This window comes from Rhincodon typus, chromosome 39 (assembly GCF_021869965.1).
Source record: "Rhincodon typus isolate 14 chromosome 39, sRhiTyp1.1, whole genome shotgun sequence".
Classification (NCBI taxonomy): domain Eukaryota; kingdom Metazoa; phylum Chordata; class Chondrichthyes; order Orectolobiformes; family Rhincodontidae; genus Rhincodon; species Rhincodon typus.
The window spans coordinates 8,264,351-8,287,094 of record NC_063370.1 but is presented as its reverse complement, the minus strand read 5'-3'; the positions used below and the strand labels follow the sequence as shown (position 1 = coordinate 8,287,094).

The following is a 22,744-nucleotide window of genomic DNA, read 5'->3' as shown; positions in this document are numbered from 1 at the left end:
TACAGACACACTGACCAGCTGATTAAAACAAATTTGACAAACAACAAACTCCAATAAACATGGAGAACACTGGACAAACTCAGCAGGTCTGGCAACATTTGTGGAATGAGAAACAGTTAACGTTACAAGTGCAGTATGAGTTCTGAACAAGAGTCATATCAGACTCGAAACATTAAATCCTGCGTTAATGCAGGTGAGGCGGTGTCTTTCAGTATTATTGCTTGACTATTAATCCAGAGACCTAAGAATGTTCTGTGGACCTCAGTTTGAGATTTAAATCCTGCCATGGGAAATGGTAGACTTTCAATTCAATAAAGAATATTTGGAATTAAGAGTCTAATGTTGTCCACTGTCAGGGGAAAAATCCATCTGGTTCACTAATACCCTTTAAGGAAGGAAATTTGCTGTTCTTACCTGGTCTGGTCTACATGTGACTCCAGACCTATGGTGATATAGTTGGCCTCTGGGCAATTAGGGACAGGCAATAAATGCTGAAATAGCTAGCAAGAGCCATGAATGAATACAAAACCCAGCTCCTCTCATTCCGCAGATGCTGCCAGACCTGTTGAAGTTTCTCCAGTATTCTCTGTTTGTTTCCGATCTCCAGCATCCGCTGTATTTTGCGACTCTTAATTTAGAGGAAGGTTTGCCTGAATGTTGCAGATCTGAGGACAAGGCCTAGGATGAGGTCTGAATTGGAGGAGCGCAAGCATCTCAAAAAGATCGTGGCGCTGAAGGAGTTTGCACTGGTAGGAAAGGGTGAGACCGTGCAGCAAGGGGTAAGCAGAGTTGAGGAAAGGGTGAGACCGTGGAGCAAGGGGTAAGCAGAGTTGAGAATTGTAAAATCAAGGTGTTGCCTGACAGGGAACTGACACAAGAATCTCAAAATGCACTCTCCATTTCGAGCTTTGTCACAATAGGTTAGTGAAGAGGGGCAGAAGAAACACTTCAAGGATGCACTTAAATCCAGCCCGAGAAAATGCATATCCTGCATTGTGTCGTGGAAACTCTAGCGCAAGATCAGCCAATTTGGAGAAGAAGCAATTGTGAAGGACTTAATCCTTTTGCTCATCTCTTTGACAGCCCTGACAGGAGAGGGAACATGCGAAAATATGAGCATTACACTTTGAACACCAACCACCCCCCTTCCCCCCACCCCCATCCCAACCAACACTGTTGCAGGGTCCAGCACCCACAGCTAAGGAGTGAACAAAATTCATCCTCAACACCGCAATGCGCTGTCTCCGAAAAGACAGATGGGTGAACACTGCAGTTTGGACATGAGCAGTGAAATTCTGAATGATGTCACTTTGGGAGGGATGTGTGGGGACGCCACAGTGCTGCTCATCGTCTCACTTTGAGCTCTGGATTGATTCCATTACTGTACGAAGGCTAATGGGCTTTTCAAAATGAAAAACTTCAAGTGAAAATTTAATCTAAAAGAACCCCACTTTACTACTCCAACACAATTGTGGTTAATTTTTCAGAATTGAGCTATTTATAATATCTACAGCCTGACAATAGATTTGGCAATAACTCATAGGATATGCTTGGTAGTTGATGAATTACAGTTTAAGAATTATTTCCACATGCCACTCTGTGCAATTAGCCTACAGCCTAAAAAGACAATCATAATGACTACTCTCCAACACTAATTAGCCTAATCCATCTCCATTCAGAGAAGCTCACGCATAAATGTCAACCTGCAAGTTTCTGCTCTCAGTTAGACAACGGATTACTGGGTATAATTTACCAAGCACTGGTTTAACTTTGCAAAGACCAAGCCTCTGTAGACCTCCAGTGCAACTTAGGGACTTTACTTAGAATCTGCCTCCAAATCCTGTTCCTCATTTCTCCTGGAGGCTTCAGACAACCTCACAGCTGAGCCTGGAATTCATAGTTTAAGATGGGAGGTGTTCCCTCTCCCTCCGTGGCTGTCTCTGTGTTACTGTGGACTGAACTAGCACCTGGTCTGGCAACACATCTAGTAAAAGGTCATCACCCTTACTGCCAAATCCACCCACAACCCTCATCCCGCTCTCCCGTCTTCACCCCTACTCCCAGCTGTACAATCTCCTACAACCCTCTCCTCTGATACTGGTCTCTTTGCCATCTCGGATCTTCATGATCCCATCTTACCCAGCCATTTCTTCAGGTCCTAAGTTCTGTAATTTCCCTCCTTAATCTTCTCTTTAAGACAATCCTTAAAACTACCATTTCGAGCATTCCTTATAATCAGTTTTGACTGTAAACATTAACTCTCTTTCTCCCCTCACAGATGCTGCCAGACACACTGAGTATTAAAGTTTACTTACAATCTTTCCTTAACTGGCTCTGTGTCAAATGTTGTCAGATAGCATTCCTGTTGAAACGCTGGGGAAATGGTTTTACCATTTTAGAGGCTCCAGATAAATGCAAGTTGGTGCTGTTCTCTGCTTCAACTCTATGAGAATCAGCTTGTGAGTAGAAAGTGTTTGCATTTATTAAAAAAAAGCCTATCCTCATAAAGTCTCAATTTGGTTTACAGCTGAGGACATAGTTTCAGAAGTCATGGAGGCAAACATGGTCACTGATTAGGCCACAGCAAGATCCCATGGCAATATGCCTTCGCTGGTGGCAAATGGTGGATTCTGGAGCATGTCATCACAGAATTCTTATCGTGCAGAAGAAAGCTATCCAGTCCACCAAGACTGCACTGGCTCTGTTATCCAGTGCTAATCCCGTGTCTTTGTGCCATATCCCTGAACACCACTGCTGTCTAAATAACCAGCTAATGCCCAAATCAAACTGACAATGTGTCCCAATTGGCGTCAGGCATGGAGCAGTGGGTAATATTCTCACTTCTAATTTGAATGGTGGCATAAGAAAAGTCCCACACTAGAGGTTTGCACCCATAAAACAGCCCTTTAATTCACCTCACTTCTGCCAAATCAAAGGAGTGGCTATGGGTTGCAGTTATGCCTGCTTCTTTATGGGGTATGTGAAACAATCCTGGTTTCAGTCCTACACTGGCCCCCCTCCCACAACTCTTTTCTCATTACATCGATGACTGCTTTGGTGCCGCTCCATGCTCCCATCAGGACCTTGAAAAATTTGTTCATTTTGCCTCCAATTTCCACCCCTCTATAACTTTCACATTGTCCAATTCCGACACTTCCCTTCCTTTCCTTGACCTCTCTGTCTCCATTTCAGGGAATAAACTGTCCACTGCCATCCACTACAAAGCCAATGACTCCCATAGCTACCTTCACACCCCACGTCCTGCAAGGACTCCATCCCATTCTCCCAGTTCCTTCGCCTATGTCACATCTGTTTGGACGATGCCACCTTCCAAAACAGCCCTGTTGACATGGCTTGCTTCTTCCATAATGGTGGTTTCCCATCCACAGTGGTTGACAGGGCCCTCAACTGCATCCAACCTATAAGCCATGCTTCTGCCCTTACCCCTTCCCATCACTCACAACAGCGTGATCATACCTCCCTTGTCCTCACTTTTCATCCCACCAGTCTCCACATTCAAAGGATCATTCTCCGCCAATTCAGATAACTCCAGCAGAATGCCACCACCAAACACATCTTCCCCTGTCTGCATTTCACAGAAATTTTCCCCTCCGGGACACCCTAGTCCATTCATCGACCACTAACATCACCCACTGCTTCCCACGGCACCTTCCTGAGTATCCACAGAAGGTGCAACACCTGTCCCTTCACCTCCTTCCTGCTCACTATCCAACAGCCTGAACAGTCTTTCCAGGTGAAGCAGTGTGTACTGTATTCGCTGCACCCAATGTGGCTCACTCTACACTGGAGAAACTAAATGCTGACTGGGTGACTGCTTTGCAGAACACATTCGGCCTGTGTGCAAGCATGATCCCTATCTTCCCATACCCAGTCATTCTAACACAATGTCCTGCTCACATGGCCACTTGTCTGTCCTCGACATGCTGCAGTGCTCCAGTGAATCACAGCATAAACAGGTAGAGCAACATCTCATCTTCAAACTAGGCACTGGTCTTAATACGGAGTTCAAAGCCTTCAAATTGTGAACCAACACCCATTCTTTAGCTTTACTTGTTACATTCTTGGTCACCAGGTCCTCCCTCCCTTCCCCTCACCCCAGTGGCACTGTCTGTCCTTTCAAGTCTGGCAGTTAGACACATGATTGTTCTGCCATTCTTACATTCTGGTGTTCTGAGAACTGGTGTTCTGAGGAAGGGTCACCAGACCCGAAACGTTAACTTTGTTTTTGCCTTCACAGATGCTGCCAGACCTGCTGAGCTTTTCCAGCAATTTCTGTTTTGTTTCTGATTTACAGCATCCGCAGTTCTTTGGTTTTTTACCTTTCTAATGGAAATCGTTTCCTCTTATAGAGTCATACAGAACAGAAACAGACCCTTCAGTCCAAATAATCCGCGCTGACCATAATCCCAAACTAAATTAGTTCCACCTGCAGCCTCTTGTTTATTAATAGGAGTCCTCTTTAAAACTGAACTTTTCTAGTATTTCATATTTAATATTTTCTATGTAGTTTGAATGTTACAGTTTTAACTAGCTTTCCACAAATACAAGGAAGGTGATGGCCTAGTGGTATTATCACTAGATTCTTAATCCAGAGACCCAGGTAATGTCCTGGGGACCATCAAATCAAATCTCACTCATAATGTGGCTCACCTATGCTCACTAGAAACACATAAATCAACATGCTGGGACCTGTCCTCTGAAGGATAAAGTAACAGGTCCAGGCTTTGAGCTGTTCTGAATTAAATAAAAATCTGGGGAGTCAATAGTTCCATGCTGCATTCTCCATGGCAAAATCACAACCAATTAGGGCTGACGTGTCAACAAACTCTCTACACAAAGACAGTTTATATCTCATAATCACTATTTAAGCGGCTTGGTTAGGATTTGATTAACATCCAGTGGCTTCCTACCCATGGGGAAAGGCCGCCACCTAGTCTCCCATTTTCACACCTCTCCATCAATGGCCCCGACACTGCCCTGAGCAAGTGGACCATTGTGCAATATTTTTTAAAACATACGTTGAAATTCTTTGGAGACTCAGGATACTGGTCTGACCTAGAACTCTTTTGGCTGTTCTAGAGCACCCTTGCTTGGTTTGGAAATCCCATGTCTAGTCTAGAATCTTCTTGCTTGATCTGGAACTTTCTTGCTTGGCCTGAAGCTCTCTCACCTGCCTGGAACCAACAAGCCTTCTACAGAACACTATTTGTCGGGTCTAGAACTCCCGTGCCTGGCCTGGAACTCTCTTGCCTGGCCTAGACCTCACTTGCTTCTCCTGAATCCCTCCTGGTGGGTTGTGCAAATGGCCTGTTGGAGATTTCTGCCACTCTATTCAATGTGATTACCAGCCTCTGCTATGACACCTTGATATACATCCCATCTGAGGAGCAGGAGCCTGACTCTTGACCCTGACCCTAGTTGTCATGTAAGAGGTTGGTGAAAGCTCCTTGCTTACAGAGCAAGGAAGAAATGGGCAGAATGGCCATCATTTCAATGACTAAATCTTGCAGTCCTCACAGACTTTTAGTTCTCCCCCAGTCAGTAAGTCAATGTTGTATTGTGATGGGAGTCAGTGTCACTACAGTTTGGAAGATCTGAATGAACAATAACAAAAGTTAAGCCAGTTATTGGATATTATGGAACTTTCCTTATTTCATTGCAAAAGCAACGGGAATTCTCCAGACCTCTCCTCAGGACATTACAACTGCAGAGGGCTCAGAAAAGATTTTCCAGGATGTTGCCAAGAATGGAGGGTTTGAAATATAAAAATAGACTGGAAAGGCTCAGACATTTTCCACCAGAGCATGGGAGATTGAGGGGTGGCCTTATAGAGTCATAGAGATGTATAGCATGGAAATAGACCCTTCAGTCCAACTCGTCCATGCCAAACAGATAGCTTAAATTAATCTAGTCCCATTTGCCAGCATTTGGCTCACATCCTTCTAAACCCTTCCTACTCATGTTCCCATTCAAATGCCTTTTAAGTGTAATTGTATTGACCTCCACCACTTCCTCTGGCAGCTCATTCCATACATGGACCATCCTCTACGTGAAAAACTTTCCCCTTAGGTCCCTTTTAAATCTTTCCCCCTCACCTTAAACCTATGCCACCTAGTTTTCGGTTCCCTTACCCTGGGTTCTTGATGTTTATAAAATCATGAGGGGCATAGATAAGGTGATTGATAAGAGTCTTTTTCCTAGGGTGGGGTAGTTCAAAACTTGGCAAACTGTTAAGGTGGGAGGAGAAAGATTTAGAAAGGACATAAAGGACAACTTTTTACACAGAGAGTGATTCGTGTGTGAAACGAACCACCAGAGGAAATGGTGGATGCAGGTACAGTTACAATGTTTAAAAGACACTTGGATAAGTACATGAGTAGGAAAGGTTTGGAGGGATATGGCCAGGTGCAGGCAGGTGGGACGAGTTTAGTTTGGGATTATGATCAGCTTGGACTGGTTGGATGGAAAGGTCTTCTTCTGTGCTGTGTGACTCTATGACATAAGAGTCTACGGCACAAGAGTCTACGGCACAAGAGCTGGACATGAGCCTGCTCTGAACTGGAATCTATCAATATTTCTCTCTGCACTCTTCTCTGTCCTGATATTACTAACTTCCCTTTCTGTGCCATTCACCTCAACAGCTTCTTGTGGTAATGAGATCCACATTCTCCCCATTGGGTAAAGTCTGTGTCAGCTGAATTCCTTACTGGATTTATTAGTGACTATTTTACATCCATGGCCTCTAGTTGTGGATTCTTAACTACTGAAAACAACCTCTCCACGTCTACCCTACAAGACCCTGTCAGAAATGTGCTTGAAAATACAGCTTCAGACTGCTCATTCTTCCCAGTTGTAAGGGTCACTTTGTTCCCCTGTGACTCCACAGTAATAGGGCTGACTAATTAATAAATTCAACTAATTATAAAAATCCAGTATTAAAAGTTAATCTCAGTGACATTGGTCACAAACATGCCACTGATTACTGTAAAAGTCCGTCTGGTTCACTAATGTCCTTTAAGGAAGGAAATCTGCTGTTCTTACACAGTCTGGCCTACGTGTGACTCCAGATCCACAATGAGGTGGCTGGCTCTGATAAGACAGAGCAAGGGATACAGCCTATGAAAGAATGGTGAAAGGAGCGGGACTTGAGGAAAATACTGTCATACCTGTAGGATGTGTCCTCCTAAGTGCTGTTCAAATAACTCAATGGCCAAGGAAGTGGAGCTTCTCCTCTGCTGGGATCCTATTGCTGAAAATAAGATGAAACAGCATCAATGCAGAGATAGAAGACTGAAACCACATTTTTACAGTTTGCTGTAAATCCTACTTAATCACAACCAGGAGAATGCCAGTAATGATGAGGATCCTGCGCAGATGTAAGGGCATGTTGGGTTATTATTGCCACTCATTTTCCCATAGTCTATCCCAAATTATGGCTCAGTCAGTTGAACTTTTACCCCTGGACTGGAAGATCGAATGCTCCCCTTGAAGCTTGACCTAACCATCTACACTGACTCTAAACAGGGTGGCATACAGGTGATGCCACTGGACCAGACAGCTAGTTTTATACCCTGGGGACATAGGTTCAAATCCCACCACAGCAGTTAATGGAATAAAAATTTTGTTTAATACATCAGGAATTGAAAGTTGGTTTCAGTGATCATGACAATGAAAATGATAATCAATTGTTATAAAAACCTCTCTGGTTCAATGATACCTTGGGAGCGGAACTCTGCCATCCACTTGGTCTGGCCTGCATGTGACTCCAGACCCACAGCACTGTGTTTGACCCCGAACTGCCCTTTGAAATGGTCTGATAAGCCACTCAGTTCAAAAGTGATTAGGGGTGGGGAACAAATTTGGCCAGCAATGCCCACAGCCCATAAAATAAAAAAAACATTATGGAATGTACTGTCTTTACAAAAAGGTTTTCTAACAAGGGTTGGTGGATTGATGCAATGGTAGGGGGTGCTATTTCTGGCAGAATACATTCCGAGAGGGATCATCCCATGGTCTCTGACCTCCAAACACCTAGCTTCTATACTCCCACTTGTCACCTGACATACGCAATAGCACAGTGATCTGACCAAATGGAAGGTGACCAACTCTTGTCAACAGGATGCCAATCAAACAACCTTCCCCATCCCCCCTCTCTGACATTTTTATAAGGGCTCAAAGAAATAGTCTGATGGCTCTGGCAGGACCTGCTACCTGCCATAGCTCAGAGTTCAATGGGCTAGCTGTGAACTCTAGGGTAATAGAGGAAAATGATGGCCTGCTGGTATTACCACAAGACTATTAACTCAGAGACTCCATGTAATGATCGGGGAATCTGAGTTCAATCTCCACCATGCAAAGAGTGGAATTTGAATGCAATTTTTAAAAGAAATCTCGAATTAAGAGTCTAATGATGACCACCGACCACTGTTGACCATTGGAAAGTCCATCTGATTCACTAATGTCCTTTAGGGAAGGAAATCTTTACCTGGTTTGGTCTATATGTGATTCCAGACCCACAGCAATATAGTTGACTCTTAGCTGCCCTCTGGGCAATTAGGAATGGGTAATAAATGCCTCTCTAGCCAGTGCCGCCCACATCCCCTGATTTATTTTAAAAACGACAGTCATGGAAGAATGACAACCAACAAGTCAAAGGACAGTTTTGTATGAAAATCTGGAAAATATAAACCTACATCATGAATAATTGATATAGAGATAGTAGGAACTGCAGATGCTGGAGAATCTGAGATAACAAGGCGTAGAGCTGGATGAACACAGCAGGCCAAGCAGCATCACAGGTGCAGGAAAGCTGACGTTTCAGGTCGAGACCCTTCTTCAGAAATGGGGGAGGGGAAGAGGATTCTGAAATAAATAGGGAGAGAGGGGGAGGCGGATAGAAGATGGATAAAGGAGAATATAGGTGGAGTGGAGACAAACAGGTCAAAGAGGCGGGGTTGGACCCAGTAAAGGTGAATGTAGGTGGGGAGTTAGGGAGGGGATAGGTCAGTCCAGGGAGGATGGACAGGTCAAGGAGGCGAATGAGGTTAGTGGGTAGGAGATGGGGGTGGGGCTTGAGGTGGGAGGAGGGGAGGAAGGACAGGTTAGGGAGGCGGGGACGAGCTGGGCTGGTTTTGGGAGGCGGTCAGGGGAGGGGAGATTTTGAAGCTTGTGAAGTCCACATTGATACCCTTGGGCTGCAGGGTTCCCAAGCGAAATATGAGATGCTGTTCCTGCAGCTTTCGGGTGGCATCATTGTGGCAATGCAGGAGGCCCAGGATGGACATGTCATCCAAGGAGTGGGAGGGGGAGTTGAAATGGTTCACGACCTGGAGATGTAGTTGTTTGTTGCGAAACGAGCATAGGTGTTCCGCCCCACTCCACTCCCCCCATCCCACTCACACTGTCCCAGAGCAGTAGTCGGGTTGTTTGATTCAAAGTCTTCAAAATGTTGGTGAGAGGGCACCTTCATGGTCATTCCCACACTCCACCACACCCTCTGTTGCTCATTCATTTTTATTTATTAACAGGATGAGGGCATCACTAGCTAGGCAACATTTATTGCCCATCCCTAATTGTCCAGAGGGCAGTTCAGAGTCAACCACATTGCTGTGGGTCTGGAGTCACATGTAGGCCAGATCAGGTAAGGATGGTAGTTTCCTTCCCTAAATGGCATTAGTGAACCAGATGGGTTTTTACAACAATCGGCAATGAATTCTTGGTCATCATTAGATTCTTAACTCCAGATATTTTTATTGAATTCAAATTCCACCATCTGTGATTTGAACCCGGGTCCCCAGAATGTTATCTGGGTCTCTGGATTAACAATCCAGCGGTAATACCACTAGGCCATTGCCTCCCCTTGCATATGACCTCTAATTGGCCCTCTGGTTTTGAGAGCCCACTTTCCACCCTTATTTTGATAGGGAGACTGTCTCAAGGTCGATTAAGTAGTTGTCTCTGTGAAGACCCCCATCAGTGCCTGTTGTGCCATCCATCCCACGATAGGTTTGAGATCCAAAAGCAGTCCTGGCTCCTGTTTCTTACCCCTCCATAGAAATATCCAGCCTAAAATGTCAAAATTCATTACATGACATATAAAAAACATATAGGATAGGAGCAAGGGTAGGCTATTTGGCCCCTCAAGCCAGCTTCACCATTCAATAAGATCACGGCTGATCATCCAACTCAGTCCCCTGTTCGCGCTTTCTTCTTTTTTTGATCAAAAGTTGTGCAGAGTTAGGTGGGAGGGTGAGCTGGGAGGAGGATGATGCAGAGATGCTTCCGTGTGGTTTAGAGAAGTTGAGTGAGTGGGCAAATGCATAGCAGATGAAGTATAATGTGGATAAATGTGAAGGCATTCACTTTGGTAGCAAAAACAGGAATGCAGATTACTATCTGAATGGCAGAGACTGGGAAAGGGGGAGGTGCAAAGAGACTAGGGTGTCCTTATACAACAGTCACTGGAAGTAAGCATGCAGGTGCAGCAGGTGATGAAGAAGGCAAATGGTATGATGGTCCTTTTTTTGGCAATAGTGCCATGGAGCTAACAGTGGCTCCAAGCAAATGTGGCCGTAATACTGAAAAAAATCCACTTATAGATGAAGAAATCACTTTTTAAAATATTTAAAGGCAATGGCTTCTGAAAAGTTGCTGTAGACACAAGCGTTCAGTCCATTGTACCCTGTGCTAGCCAGGTCCCCACCTCAACAGTGTAGAGGTAGGGTTTAATGAATAGGTAGATAAACCTCTCAGGTGATCTCAGTGGTCATGTGCTGGTACTGCTAGAAGATCAGAGCATGATGCACCTTAGCCCTACCATCATGTACAGTCTATTATTAAATGTCGTTTAAAAGTAACCTCAAAGTGCCTGACCTTATATGAAGATCTGAAGAACTCACACTAGAACGCCCAGTAATTATTCAGTCTGCTCTTATTCCCCTTGTTTCTCTTCCCTTAACCTTTTAGCATGTTTATTTTGTTATTTTGCCAATTGATTACCTGCTTCTCTCTGGGGCACCACAACAGAGCTCCCTTCAACATCACAATCTCTTTGGGCGAGAACCATTTTGCTAGAGATTACATTTAACAGGAAAGGCTGGATTGGATTTTCACCTTTTCACTAGAAAACTGAAGGCTGCACAGTGACAACCTGATAGAAGTCTCTAACATTATGAAACGATTTGGTAGGCGAAACACAGATATGTTTCCATATAATGGAGATTCGAAATCAAATAAATAAACACAACTTTGTCATAGTCCCATACTCTTATCAGGGACAGAGATGACCAGTCATGACTTAACCTAAGGGTAACCACATCTCAGGCAAGGAGCAAAGTGGGACCTGCATGGTAACCTCATCTGTGCAGGAACTGAACCTGTAGTGGTGCTATCCTACTGCAACAGAAACCAGCCATTTAGCCAACTGGGCTGACTTAGCCATGAAAGATTTGGGCTCCTTCAACCTGAAAACTTTGAGGACTGCAAAAGTAATGCACAAGGATACGAGGGAAAAGGCAGGAGACTGGCACCAGGTAATGGTGCTCGTTTTGATGAGCCAGAGCAGGCATGACAGGCTGAATGTCCTCCCTCTACATGCTGTAATATTTCCTGGGATTCTGTCCAGTTACACTGGCTCAGGCGTTCCAGTGATGGCCCACACAGTTGAATAGTTAACTGCTGTGATGAGGTGTTTTAAGCTAAAAAGTCTCAGTCCCCACCCCCTCACAAACACATCACCACAGCAGGCAAACAGCAGCATCATCAAAGGAGACATTTTGAAATGTGGCAGAAACAATCGGAATGCTTAATGTCACAGACTGCTGCTTGGTCTGTCCATGAGGCAAGCTGCAGCTCTGAAACCTGGCCCTCAGCTTCTGCATAGAACGTGCTCCGACAGCCCGATGAGGTGGTGCTGCTTAAATATTCTCAGCAACTAACTAAACAAACAAACATCGTGTATCCCGGTCACGCTCTAGTGATTGATTGACTGGCAGGTCTCAGTGGAAAGTGTGGTGCGAATATATAATAAAAAAAAGCCTGGTTTCATCACATCCTTTTACTGGATAAACAGAGCATCAAGCCGACCTTCTTGGGTCCAAGAAGCTTTGTTTCAATTTTTTAAAATTTAACTTACTTTTCTAATCAACCTGTTCAGAGATGCTATTATATATTCACTTGAACCCAGGCCTCCCAGTCCAGGGGTAAGGACACTACCATTGTGCCACAAGAGTTTTGCTTCGATCCTGTCACTGATTTGTTCACATTGAGTTGGACAAAATCCTGACATGGCCTTGCCCCTCTCCAACACTGTCACCTCATGCAGCCCTCATAAATATCTGTGTTCCTCCTATCTGGCCCCTTGAGCATCACCCAATTTCCATCGCTCCACCACTGGCAGCTGTGCCTTCTAAGTTCTGCAATGCCCTCCTGTAATTCCACCTCCTCCTTCGATGAACCCTCAAGCTTATTCTCTGTGACAGAGCTCTTGGTCACCATTCCAAATGATTCCTGGTTGTGGTTAGGTGGCAAATATTGTCTGGTGATACTCCTGGGAAGAGTCTTGGAATGTTTTGTTACATTAAAGATACAACACAAATGCAAGTTATTGTTGTTGTAGAATCTTCCAAATATTTCAACTTTTGAACACAAATATTAGTCTGCATACAGGGAATAAGACTAAAATGGGGTAGACAGGGGTTAATATCACTGAGCTAGTAATCCCCAAAGCCCAGGTTATTGTTCTGGGATGTGGCTTCAAATCCCATCCATGGCAAATGATGAAATTAGAATTTACTTCTCCATAATAAAAAGCTGGCTTAGTTTAGAAGAATGAGAGGTGATCTCATTGACAAATACAGGATTCTGAAATGGCTCACAGAGTAAATGCAGGGAGGATGTCACCCCGCATGGGAGAGTCTAGGATCAGAGGATATAGTCTCAGAATTAAAGGACGCCAATTTAAGACTGAGACGAGGAGGAGTTTCTTCTCTCAGTGGGTTGAGAATCTTTGGAACTCCTTACCACAGAGAGCTGTGAGGCACAGTCCTTGTGTGCACAGGCTGAGATAGATAAATTCTTTATCAATCGGAGAATCAAGGGTTACAGGGAAAGGGCAAGAAAGTGAACATGAGGAATGCTGAATTAGCCAAATCCTATTGAATAGTACAGAGAAGGCTCGAGGGGCCGAATGGCCTACTCTTGTTCATATTTTTTATGGAGATAATGGCAACCACTGCTGATTGTTGTAAAAACCAATTTGCTTCATCAATACTCTTCAGGGAAGGAAATCTGTTGTCCTTACCTGGTCTGGCCTATGTGTGACTCCTTGACTTAATTATCTTCTCAAAATGTCTCTAACAAGCCACTCAGGTCAAGGGGCAATTAGGGTGGGCAATAAATGCTTGCACTGCCAGTAATGCCCACATCCCATAGACAAAATTTTTTAAAAAAGCAAACTTTAATGGATATATTTCCAAAATAAAGTGCAACACTTCTAGGGGACAGGTTTAAGGGGCTTGTGGCACAGCGGTAGTATCTGTACTTCTTGGCCAGAAGGTCTGTATTCAAATGCCACCTGACCCAGAGTTGTGCCTTAACATGTCCGAACAATTTGACTGAAAAATACTTTTAAGAGGATACTATCAAAGTAAATGTCACATGCTGTAATTGCACCATCCTTCCAATAAGGTTGCTACAGTGTTATCAGATACTTTTAAAGTTTTTTGCACTGCTGTGGGCATAGCTGGTAGGAATATCACCCATCTCGAATCTCCTTGAAGAACAATCTGCATTTATATATCTTAGAAATAGGAGTAGGCCATTCGGCCCCTTGAGCCTGCTCTGCCATTCAATAAGATCATGGCTGATTGTATCCTTAGCTCCTCTTTTGTGCCAAAACCACCCCACCCCTAGCATAACCTTTGACTCCCTTAGATACAATGCCAAAATCTATATACACCATAACAGAGAGAAACTATTTCCTCTGATGGAGGAGTTCAGAAAACAAGAGGAAAAACCTTTAAATTGGAGCTGATCTGTATTTAATGCATATTGAGTGTATCGGTCATAACTGCAAATTCACTTGTGCTGCTATAGAATTAGACAGATTGGTGATTGTTGAGTCAGGAGATGTTTGCTTCTAATGTATAAATGCTTATCAAAACTTAGAAAGATTAGCTCCAGTTATACCCTTCCCTGGAGTAAAATAGACCATTCAAGGGAGGAAGTCTGGATTAATTTCTTTGTGCAAACAGCAGAAATCAGGAATTTTCCATCTCCCAAGAGAAGGGGGTGAGGTTTTGATGGAAGTTGTCAAAGTGGGACTGATCAACTTTTGTTAAGTACTGTGTGTGTGTGTGTGTGTGTGTGTGTGTGTGTGTGTGTGTGTTTGGGTGGGGGGGTGAGGATCAATGAATTTGAGAGAGATCAACCACGATTGAACAGATTTTGGAACAGGCTTGAGCAGCTGAATGGCCTCCTCCTGTTCCTAAGTCCCTGCATACATTAATGACAGGGAGGTCCTTGCTACCGAAATGGCAATAACCTTGCTGCATTGTCCCTGAGTTCCAAAGTCTTCACAGTGAGTCAGATAGATGGCTGCGAAGGAAAGGAAAAGAGAGCAAAACCTGTCCTGTGGCCCCTCTTTCTCATGGAATGTGGCCATGTGGCCAAACTTCTGTGAGGCAAGAATCGGTCTATTTACTCACATGGAGACTGATGGCAGAAACATATGACTGTCTGTTGAAGTCATCCTTGAATCGAGGGACAGCTGATGGTGATAATGATTGATATGCATCAACCAGTTCAGGAAAATAAGCCAAACAAACAGAGAATTACCCAAAGGCAATGCTTCACAAGGGGGTTCAGGTGGCTGGTTGTCTGACAGTTTCAAAATTCAAGTTAATTATGTCTCCTAGAACCTGTTAAGCCTGTCTTTGCTCAATGGTCTGCTCAGCATTGTTCCTTTTGGAGATGTTCACTCTATAAAGTCCAGCAGATCATGGGGACTCGGCGAACATCATGCTAAATTATTGCCCTGCTTCCTTCACTTGAAATTCTGCAAACCGATCCAAATCTCACTGAGCAGCATTGCCAAGTACCCTATCCCTTTTACAGGAGAAATGTTGTCCCTACAGAGCCCCAGACCAGATGACCTGAAAGTTTATCGGCCACAATTCAAGCTCGTGCTCAGCTCTGAAGGATCCTCTAGACCGGCCTTTTAACCCCCTTCTCACAGATGCTTAGTCACAGGTTCCAAGAGCTGGAAGGGAGGCAGGCTTCAATCATCCCAAATATTGATCTAATCCAGACCAGAATGACTGACAACAATATTTATTCCACCTCAAACACAACAAGCGTAGCAATGGAGCCTTTAATTGAATGGGCGGATCTCTTCCATCTGTGAGTGAAAACAGAGATGAAACAAAATGTATTTATTTATTTATCCGTAGCATAGCTCAGCCAGAGTAGGCCTCAAATTAGAGTCTGACAAAATGGGATATTTCCTTTTCAGATGCTGTTGTGTTTTGTCAGAAGTTAGAATTTCTTATTTCAAACTTACAGCTTTTATTTTTTGTCGCAACCAAATTTTTCTTTTCTCATCTTTGTACAATCTTTCTGCAAATTAGAAAGGAAAATTGTCATCATCGATCTTTCTTTTATTTAGTAAAGAGAAAGTTGTCTTAATGCCTCTATAAGGGGAACTCACAACATGGGGATGTTTATTATTTACAGGTGGGTGTCACTGACTAGGTCCACCCCTATACTAACTAACCAGTACCCAAGAAAAGTTGAAATCACTGCAGTAATTAATTTCCTGCAAATAAATGTAGACTCCCCAATCTAGGGTTGCAGAAATTCAGCAGCTGCTATGCCACTTTTGAAAAAAATGCAGTGGATTCCACTGTAATGAATATTGTCAATTGTTAAAATTATATCTGAGACGGAGTTCCGAGATGCAGTTAATAAAACAGTAGTCGCCTGATTAAAATTTTCCAATTTTGAGCATGTAAGATAGAAGCGTATTAGCTATTGCCTCACTTGTCTGCAAAAGGTGTATTACGGGTGATGGTTTTGTTTGCGTAGAAGTGTATGTCGGTTGTTTTGATAAAGAAACATTTGTTGCCAACTTAAGCCTATTTAAATACTGTGGTGTCTATGGAATTAATGCATTCCTTATTATGTTGTGGTTTTAAGTTTAACAGAACATTGATAGTCACTGAGAATGTTGATGTGTGAGGCCATTGCTCTACATGTCAAAACAAATAACAGAAAGTAATGTTACTATGTGACTGCATGAGCTAAAACTGAACTGGTGAGACTGAAAATATAGCCTCGAAAAATCAGACAGACATATTTTAAGCTGATGACCTCCACCATTGCAATACATGGGAACACCACCACCTACAAGTTCCCCTCCAAGCCACTCAACATCCTCTCTTGGAAATATATCATTGTTCTTTCAATGTCACTGGGCAAAGCGCAGGAACAGTGGACTGAGTTCGATGATCAGCCATGATCATGGTGAATGGTACAGCAGCCTCAAAGGGCTGAATGTCCTACTCCTGCTCCTATTTTCTATGTTTCTATGAGTTTCTTGAACATTGTTGGAGAGAAAACTGGCAGCCAATTCAAGTATAGCAAGCTCTCACAAACATCAATGTTAAGATAATCTGACTTAGGTGGGGAAGGATTGGGAGGCCTAGATCACTGAGAAGATCTCCCCTGATCATCTCTGAAATAAACAGCACAAAATCTGTTACGTCTGTTCAAAGGACAAATAGGGCCCCGGTTTAATGTCTCATTTAAGAGGTCAGTGCTCCAGAGCATCGCAGCTCTCCACTGACCCCTGTTGGACAGGTGTGGAATGTCAAGTGGGGGCAAGAGAGAAGTAATATTTTTGAGGGACAATGCCAGGAACCTCTATTGCACACACCAAGAATGGCCACTCGAGTGAGGCAGCAGTGCCTGAGAAACTCCATCAGAGGATAACTTAGGTCTAGAAAAGCAAAAATTTTGGGGGTGGAGGGAGCAATAACTGGACAGGCCTTACCAGGGTAATGTTTACACAGAGGAAGAGAAATTACAATATTAAAGGGGATTGGAAGGTGAAATCACATGCACACCTTTATGTACACACACACAAATGCAAAGAGACACAGACAAACAGATATATATACACACATACGGAATCACATACACACAGATACAGCGACATACACCCACAGATACAGATGTACACACATAATTACACAGACACAAAAACAAATACAGACATACACATACAGAGTCATACACATACATAGATATATATGCATCCACACAGATAGACAGACAAACACACACATATATACGGACACATACACAGACATGCATATAGATATACACACAGATACAGACATGCACACAGGCACACATATAAACACAGCACACAGACATATTCAAAGATACAAAGCAGATACACACACGCAGATACACACACATAAATACAGATACAGACACATGGAGACATATATATACACATATACACACACACAGAAACAGTCACAGGCATGCACATATACTGAGGCACATATACAGACAGACATTGACAGTCATATGCAGACTCACATGAACTAGTTCATTGACACACACAAAGACAGCCAGATACGCACATTCACATGCGGATGTACATATTCAATAAACACAGACACATTCATTTAGAGATATAGTCATTATCAGACACACACACACACACACATTCACATACAGGGACATAAGTCATAACTATTCATAAATTTACGCATGTTCATATACAGACAAATTCATATAAAAATACACAGATACATTTGCATATGCAGAATTCTTATAGACACACGCACCCATGTGAATATACAGATCTATTCATTTACACACCCAAGGCATATGTATAGACATACACATGTATACACACATAGACACACAGATAATATTGTTACAGAGACAGTAGGAGCTGCCGATGCTGGAGAATCTGAGATAACAAGGTGTAGAGCTGGATGAACACAGCAGGCCAAGCAGCATCAGAGGAGCAGGAAAGCCGACGTTTCGGGTCTAGACCCTTCTTCAGAAATGGGGGAGGGGAAGGGGATTCTGAAATAAATAGGGAGAGAGGGGGAGGCGGATAGAAGGTGGATAAAGGAGAAGATAGGTGGAGAGGAGACGGGGTTGGAGCCAGTAAAGGTGAGTGTAGATGGGGAGTTAGGGAGGGGATAGGTCAGTCCAGGGAGGACAGACAGGTCAAGGAGGCGGGATGAGGCTAGTAGGTAGGAGATGGAGGTGGGGCTTGAGGTGGGAGGAAGGATAGGTTAGGGAGGCAGGGACGAGCTGGGCTGGTTTTGGGATGCGGTCGGGGGAGGGGAGATTTTGAAGCTTGTGAAGTCCACATTGATACCACTGGGCTGCAGGGTTCCCAAGCTAAATATGAGATGCTGTTCCTGCAAGTCAGTAGGCTTGAAATGGATATCGGTTTCAAGATGGTTGCCAGAGATGGAAACAGGGAGGTCCAGAAAGGAGAGCGAGGTATCGGAGATGGTCCAGGTGAACTTAAGGTTGGGGTGGAAGGTGCCAGAGAAGGTGCCCCAACCGATATCCATTTCAAGCCTACTGACTCCCACAGCTGCCTAGAATACACCTCCTCTCACCCACCTTCCTGCAAAAATGCCATCCCCTATTCCCAATTCCTTCGCCTCCGCCGCATCTGGTCCCGAGATGAGGCATTCCACAACCAGACATCCCAGATGACCTAGTTTTTCAAGAACTGCAACTTCCCCTCCACAGTGGTCAAAAACGCCCTCGACCATGTCTCTCGCATTTCCCGCAACTCATCCCTCACACCCCCTCCCTGCAATAACAACCAAAACAGAATCCCCCTCATCCTCACGTACCATCCCACCAACCTCCGGAGCCAACGTATCATCCTCTGGCACTTCCGCCATCTGCAATCTGACCCCAGTACCAAAGACATTTTTCCCTCCCCACCCTTATCTGCTTTCCGGAGGGACCACTCTTTCCGTGACTCCCTTGTCCACTCCACACTCCCCACCAGCCCCACCACCCCCAGCCCTTTTCCCTGCAACCGCAGGAAGTGCTACACCTGCCCCTACACCTTCCCCCTCACCCCCATCCCAGGCCCCAAGAAGACCTTCCACATCAAACAGATGTTCACCTGCACATCTGCTAATGTGGTATACTGTTCCCAATGTGGCCTCCTCTACATCGGGGAAACCAAGCGGAGGCTTGGGGATCGCTTTGTGGAAAGGGGCGACACAGTGGCTCAATGGTTAGCACTGCTGCCTCACAGCGCCAGGGACCCGGGTTCGATTCTAGCCTCAGGTGACTGTCTGTGTGGAGTTTGCACATTCTCCTCGTGTCCGCGTGGGGTTCCTCTAGGTGCTCCGGTTTCCTCCCATGGTCCAGGGATTGGCCATGCTAAACTGCCCGTAGTGTTCAGGGATGTGTAGATTAGGTGGGTTACAAGGGGACGGGTGGGATGCTCTGAGGTTCAGTGTGGACTTGTTGGGCCGAAGGGCCTGTTTCCACACTGTAGGGATTCTATGACCTACCCTCGGTTCGCAACAAACGACTGCACCTCCAAGTCACGAACCATTTCAACTCCCCCTCTCACTCCTTGAACAACATGTCCATCCTGGGCCTCCTGCGATGCCACCCAAAGGTTGCAGGAACAGCATCTCATATTTAGCTTGGGAACCCTGCAGCCCAATGGTATCAATGTGGACTTCACAAGCTTCAACATCTCCCCTCCCCCGACCGCATCCCAAAACCAGCCCAGCTCGTCCCTGCCTCCCTAACCTGTCCTTCCTCCCACCTATCCACTCCTCCCACCTCAAGCCCCACACCCATCTCCTACCTACTAGCCTCATCCCACCTCCCTGACCTGTCTGTCCTCCCTGGACTGACCTATCCCCTCCCTAACTCCCCATCTACACTCGCCTTTACTGGCTCCAACCCCACCACTTTGACCTGTCTGTCTCCTCTCCACCTACCTTCTCCTTTATCCATCTTCTATCCGCCTCCCCCTCTCTCCCTATTTATTTCAGAATCCCCCTCCCCTCCCCCATTTCTGAAGAAGGGTCTAGACCCGAAACGTCAGCTTTCCTGCTCCTTTGATGCTGCTTGGCCCGCTGTGTTCATCCAGCTGTACACTGATAATATGTTCACATTCTGGTTTAGATCAGCTAAATCATAGTTCAGATGACAGAATGTTATAGGAGCAATCAGTTGGCATGGGGCAGAAATATAAGAGGGCATTTAACCTGCTCCCACCCAGTCCGACAGCAAGTTAATGTCCATGGTGTGTTTTTCACCTCACGCTGAGACCTTAACCTCCATTTAGGAAGGACGACTAACCTCCGTGAGCTAACAGCCAATCAAACAGTTGGCGGCATCCTGGTTCCAGCAGCTCTACTGTGAGTGGTAGCCATTGCTGGGACAGCAGCCAATCCACAACTGAGATCCCCCCCCAGTGTAACTATGTGGAAAGGTGAGTGGGGGGAGGGAGAGATTGAGTGATAGAGGGCAAGTTGGACAAGGAGAGTTTGGAGGGGCAGGGGTGAGATGCAGGGATTATCAAAGCATGGGCAGAGTTGGGGGATGCAGTTCAATGTAAAAGAGACATGCACACACCACTACTTCCTGCCACTTGCCCAGGAAAGCCTCACTTACTGGGTTTGCCACCTGGCAGAGGTAATTGGCCATTTAAGAGCCACAAGTGGCATAGGAGTGGGCATAATGCCCAATTAGTCATAGAATTAGAACCAGGCAGCACTGGAACAGGCACCTGTGGCATTTTATGCCTCCAAATTGACTTGCAGGAGAGTCCATAGAGTAATTATGATTCAGAAGGAGGCCATCCAGCCCATCGCATCTGTGCCAGGTCTCTGTCGATCAATCCAATCTCATTCCCCCACTCCCTCAAATTCCTGTTGGCCCTGCACGTTTATTTCCCTCAAGTGCCCATTCAATTTTTTTCTCAAAATCATTCAGTACCTCCACCCGCAAATCCATCATGGGCAGTGAGTTCTAGTTCATTACCACACTCTGCATAAAAATGTTCTCCTTCGCATTCTCCCCCCACGCTCTCTCTTGCCCAAATCAGCACAGACTTGGCATCAAACCTGGCACCTTCCTGCTTTATGGAGCTAATAAAGCTCCGCTTTTAGCAAGTTGACATTGCAGAGGTGATGTCTGACTGTGATATTCGGGGTACTTCCAACCATAAACTGCGCTATTACCAACCAGAACCACCAGTTCTCACTGTGTATTGTCCTTCAGTTTCCATGAAGACAAGAGATCAAACAGCAGGAGGAACATTAAGTTGTGCTGCAAACACCACATGGGTTTCTGTACAGCTTCAGGCATTTGATTTGTTGAAACTTATTTGTAGATTTAGGACATTAACTAGGTCAAACAGAAAACATCTTTGCTGCAAAATTCCCAGTTAATAATAATGAGGAAGATTTTTTCCCACTGTTTAAACCTGGCGATTACAAGGCAAAAGCAGCATGCTCTTTCAAAAAGTACTTTTTTTCTCTCTCTCCACTCTAGCTGATATCAGAACTGCAAAGGTTGCACCGAGCAAGTGAAACTGAAGAGGAGGGGGCTTTCTAGCCTGGAAAACAGAATGCTGTAGGAGAAGTTGGGGGGATAAAATGGGACTTTATAGTGCTTAGTAGATTTATTGATTGGGAAGGTGTTATGATTTGTGGTAGAACTAAGGGCCCTAAATATAAGTAAGATCACAATCATCCTTCACAGTAACCTTGGCCAGTGTGGGAACTGAACCATGCTGTTGGCCTCATTCTGCATCACAGACCAGCCGTCCAGCCAACTTAAAATATCCAACCCACTGCTCACCAATAAATCCAATTGGGAATTCAGGAGAAATTCCTGCCTAGAGATTCAAGAACAGCTTCTTCACCGCTGTTATTAGACTTCTGAATGGACCTTTCAAATTTTAAATTTAATATTGATCTTGCTCTTTGCGCACTTTATCTGCAGCCATAACACTGTATTCCTCGCTCTGTTCTATTACCCTAAGGCACTTTGTATGGTATGTTTTGCCTCTACTGCATGCAAAGCAAAACTTTTCACTGTACCTATGTACATGTGACAATAATAAATCAAATCAGCGAGTGGCAAGGATGGGAAATTTGCTCCAAATTGACGTTTATTAATTGAATGACATCGATGCACTGAAAACAGAGCTTTCCAATCACTTCCTCACCACATTTCGAGATTTGGAAATTCTCAAACGCCTTCAGTGAAATAAGAACATGAGAAACAAGAGCGGGAGTAGGCGCATCGAGCCTGCTCTGCTATTCAATAAGATCATGGCTGATCTTTTCATGGACTCAGCTCCACTTACTTGCCCATTCACCATAAGCCTTAATTCCTTTAGTGTTCAAAAATCTATCTTTGTCTTAAAAACATTTAACGAGATAGCCTCAAATACTTCACTGGGCAGGGAATTCAACAAATTCACAATCCGTTGGGTAAAGAAGTTCTTTCTCAACTCAGTTCTAAATCTGCTGCTCCTTATTTTGAGGCTATGCCCCCTGTTTCTAGTTTCACCCATCAGTGGGAACAATCTCCCTTCTTCTATCTTATCTATTCTTTTCATAATTTTCTATGTTTCTATAAGATTCCCCCCTCATTGTTCAAAATTCCAATGAGTGCAGTCCCAGGCTAC

General features: G+C 44.5%; 1 protein-coding gene across 1 annotated transcript in view; it reads right to left on the bottom strand.

Annotated features, from left to right (window-relative positions):
• Positions 1–22,744, bottom strand: part of npas1 (neuronal PAS domain protein 1) — a 214,654-nt gene that overhangs the window by 113,982 nt on the left and 77,928 nt on the right. The window contains exon 4 of the mRNA XM_048618221.1: positions 7,188–7,253. Within this exon, the coding sequence (XP_048474178.1) occupies positions 7,188–7,253 (66 nt within the window). The remainder of the gene's footprint in view (positions 1–7,187; positions 7,254–22,744) is intronic.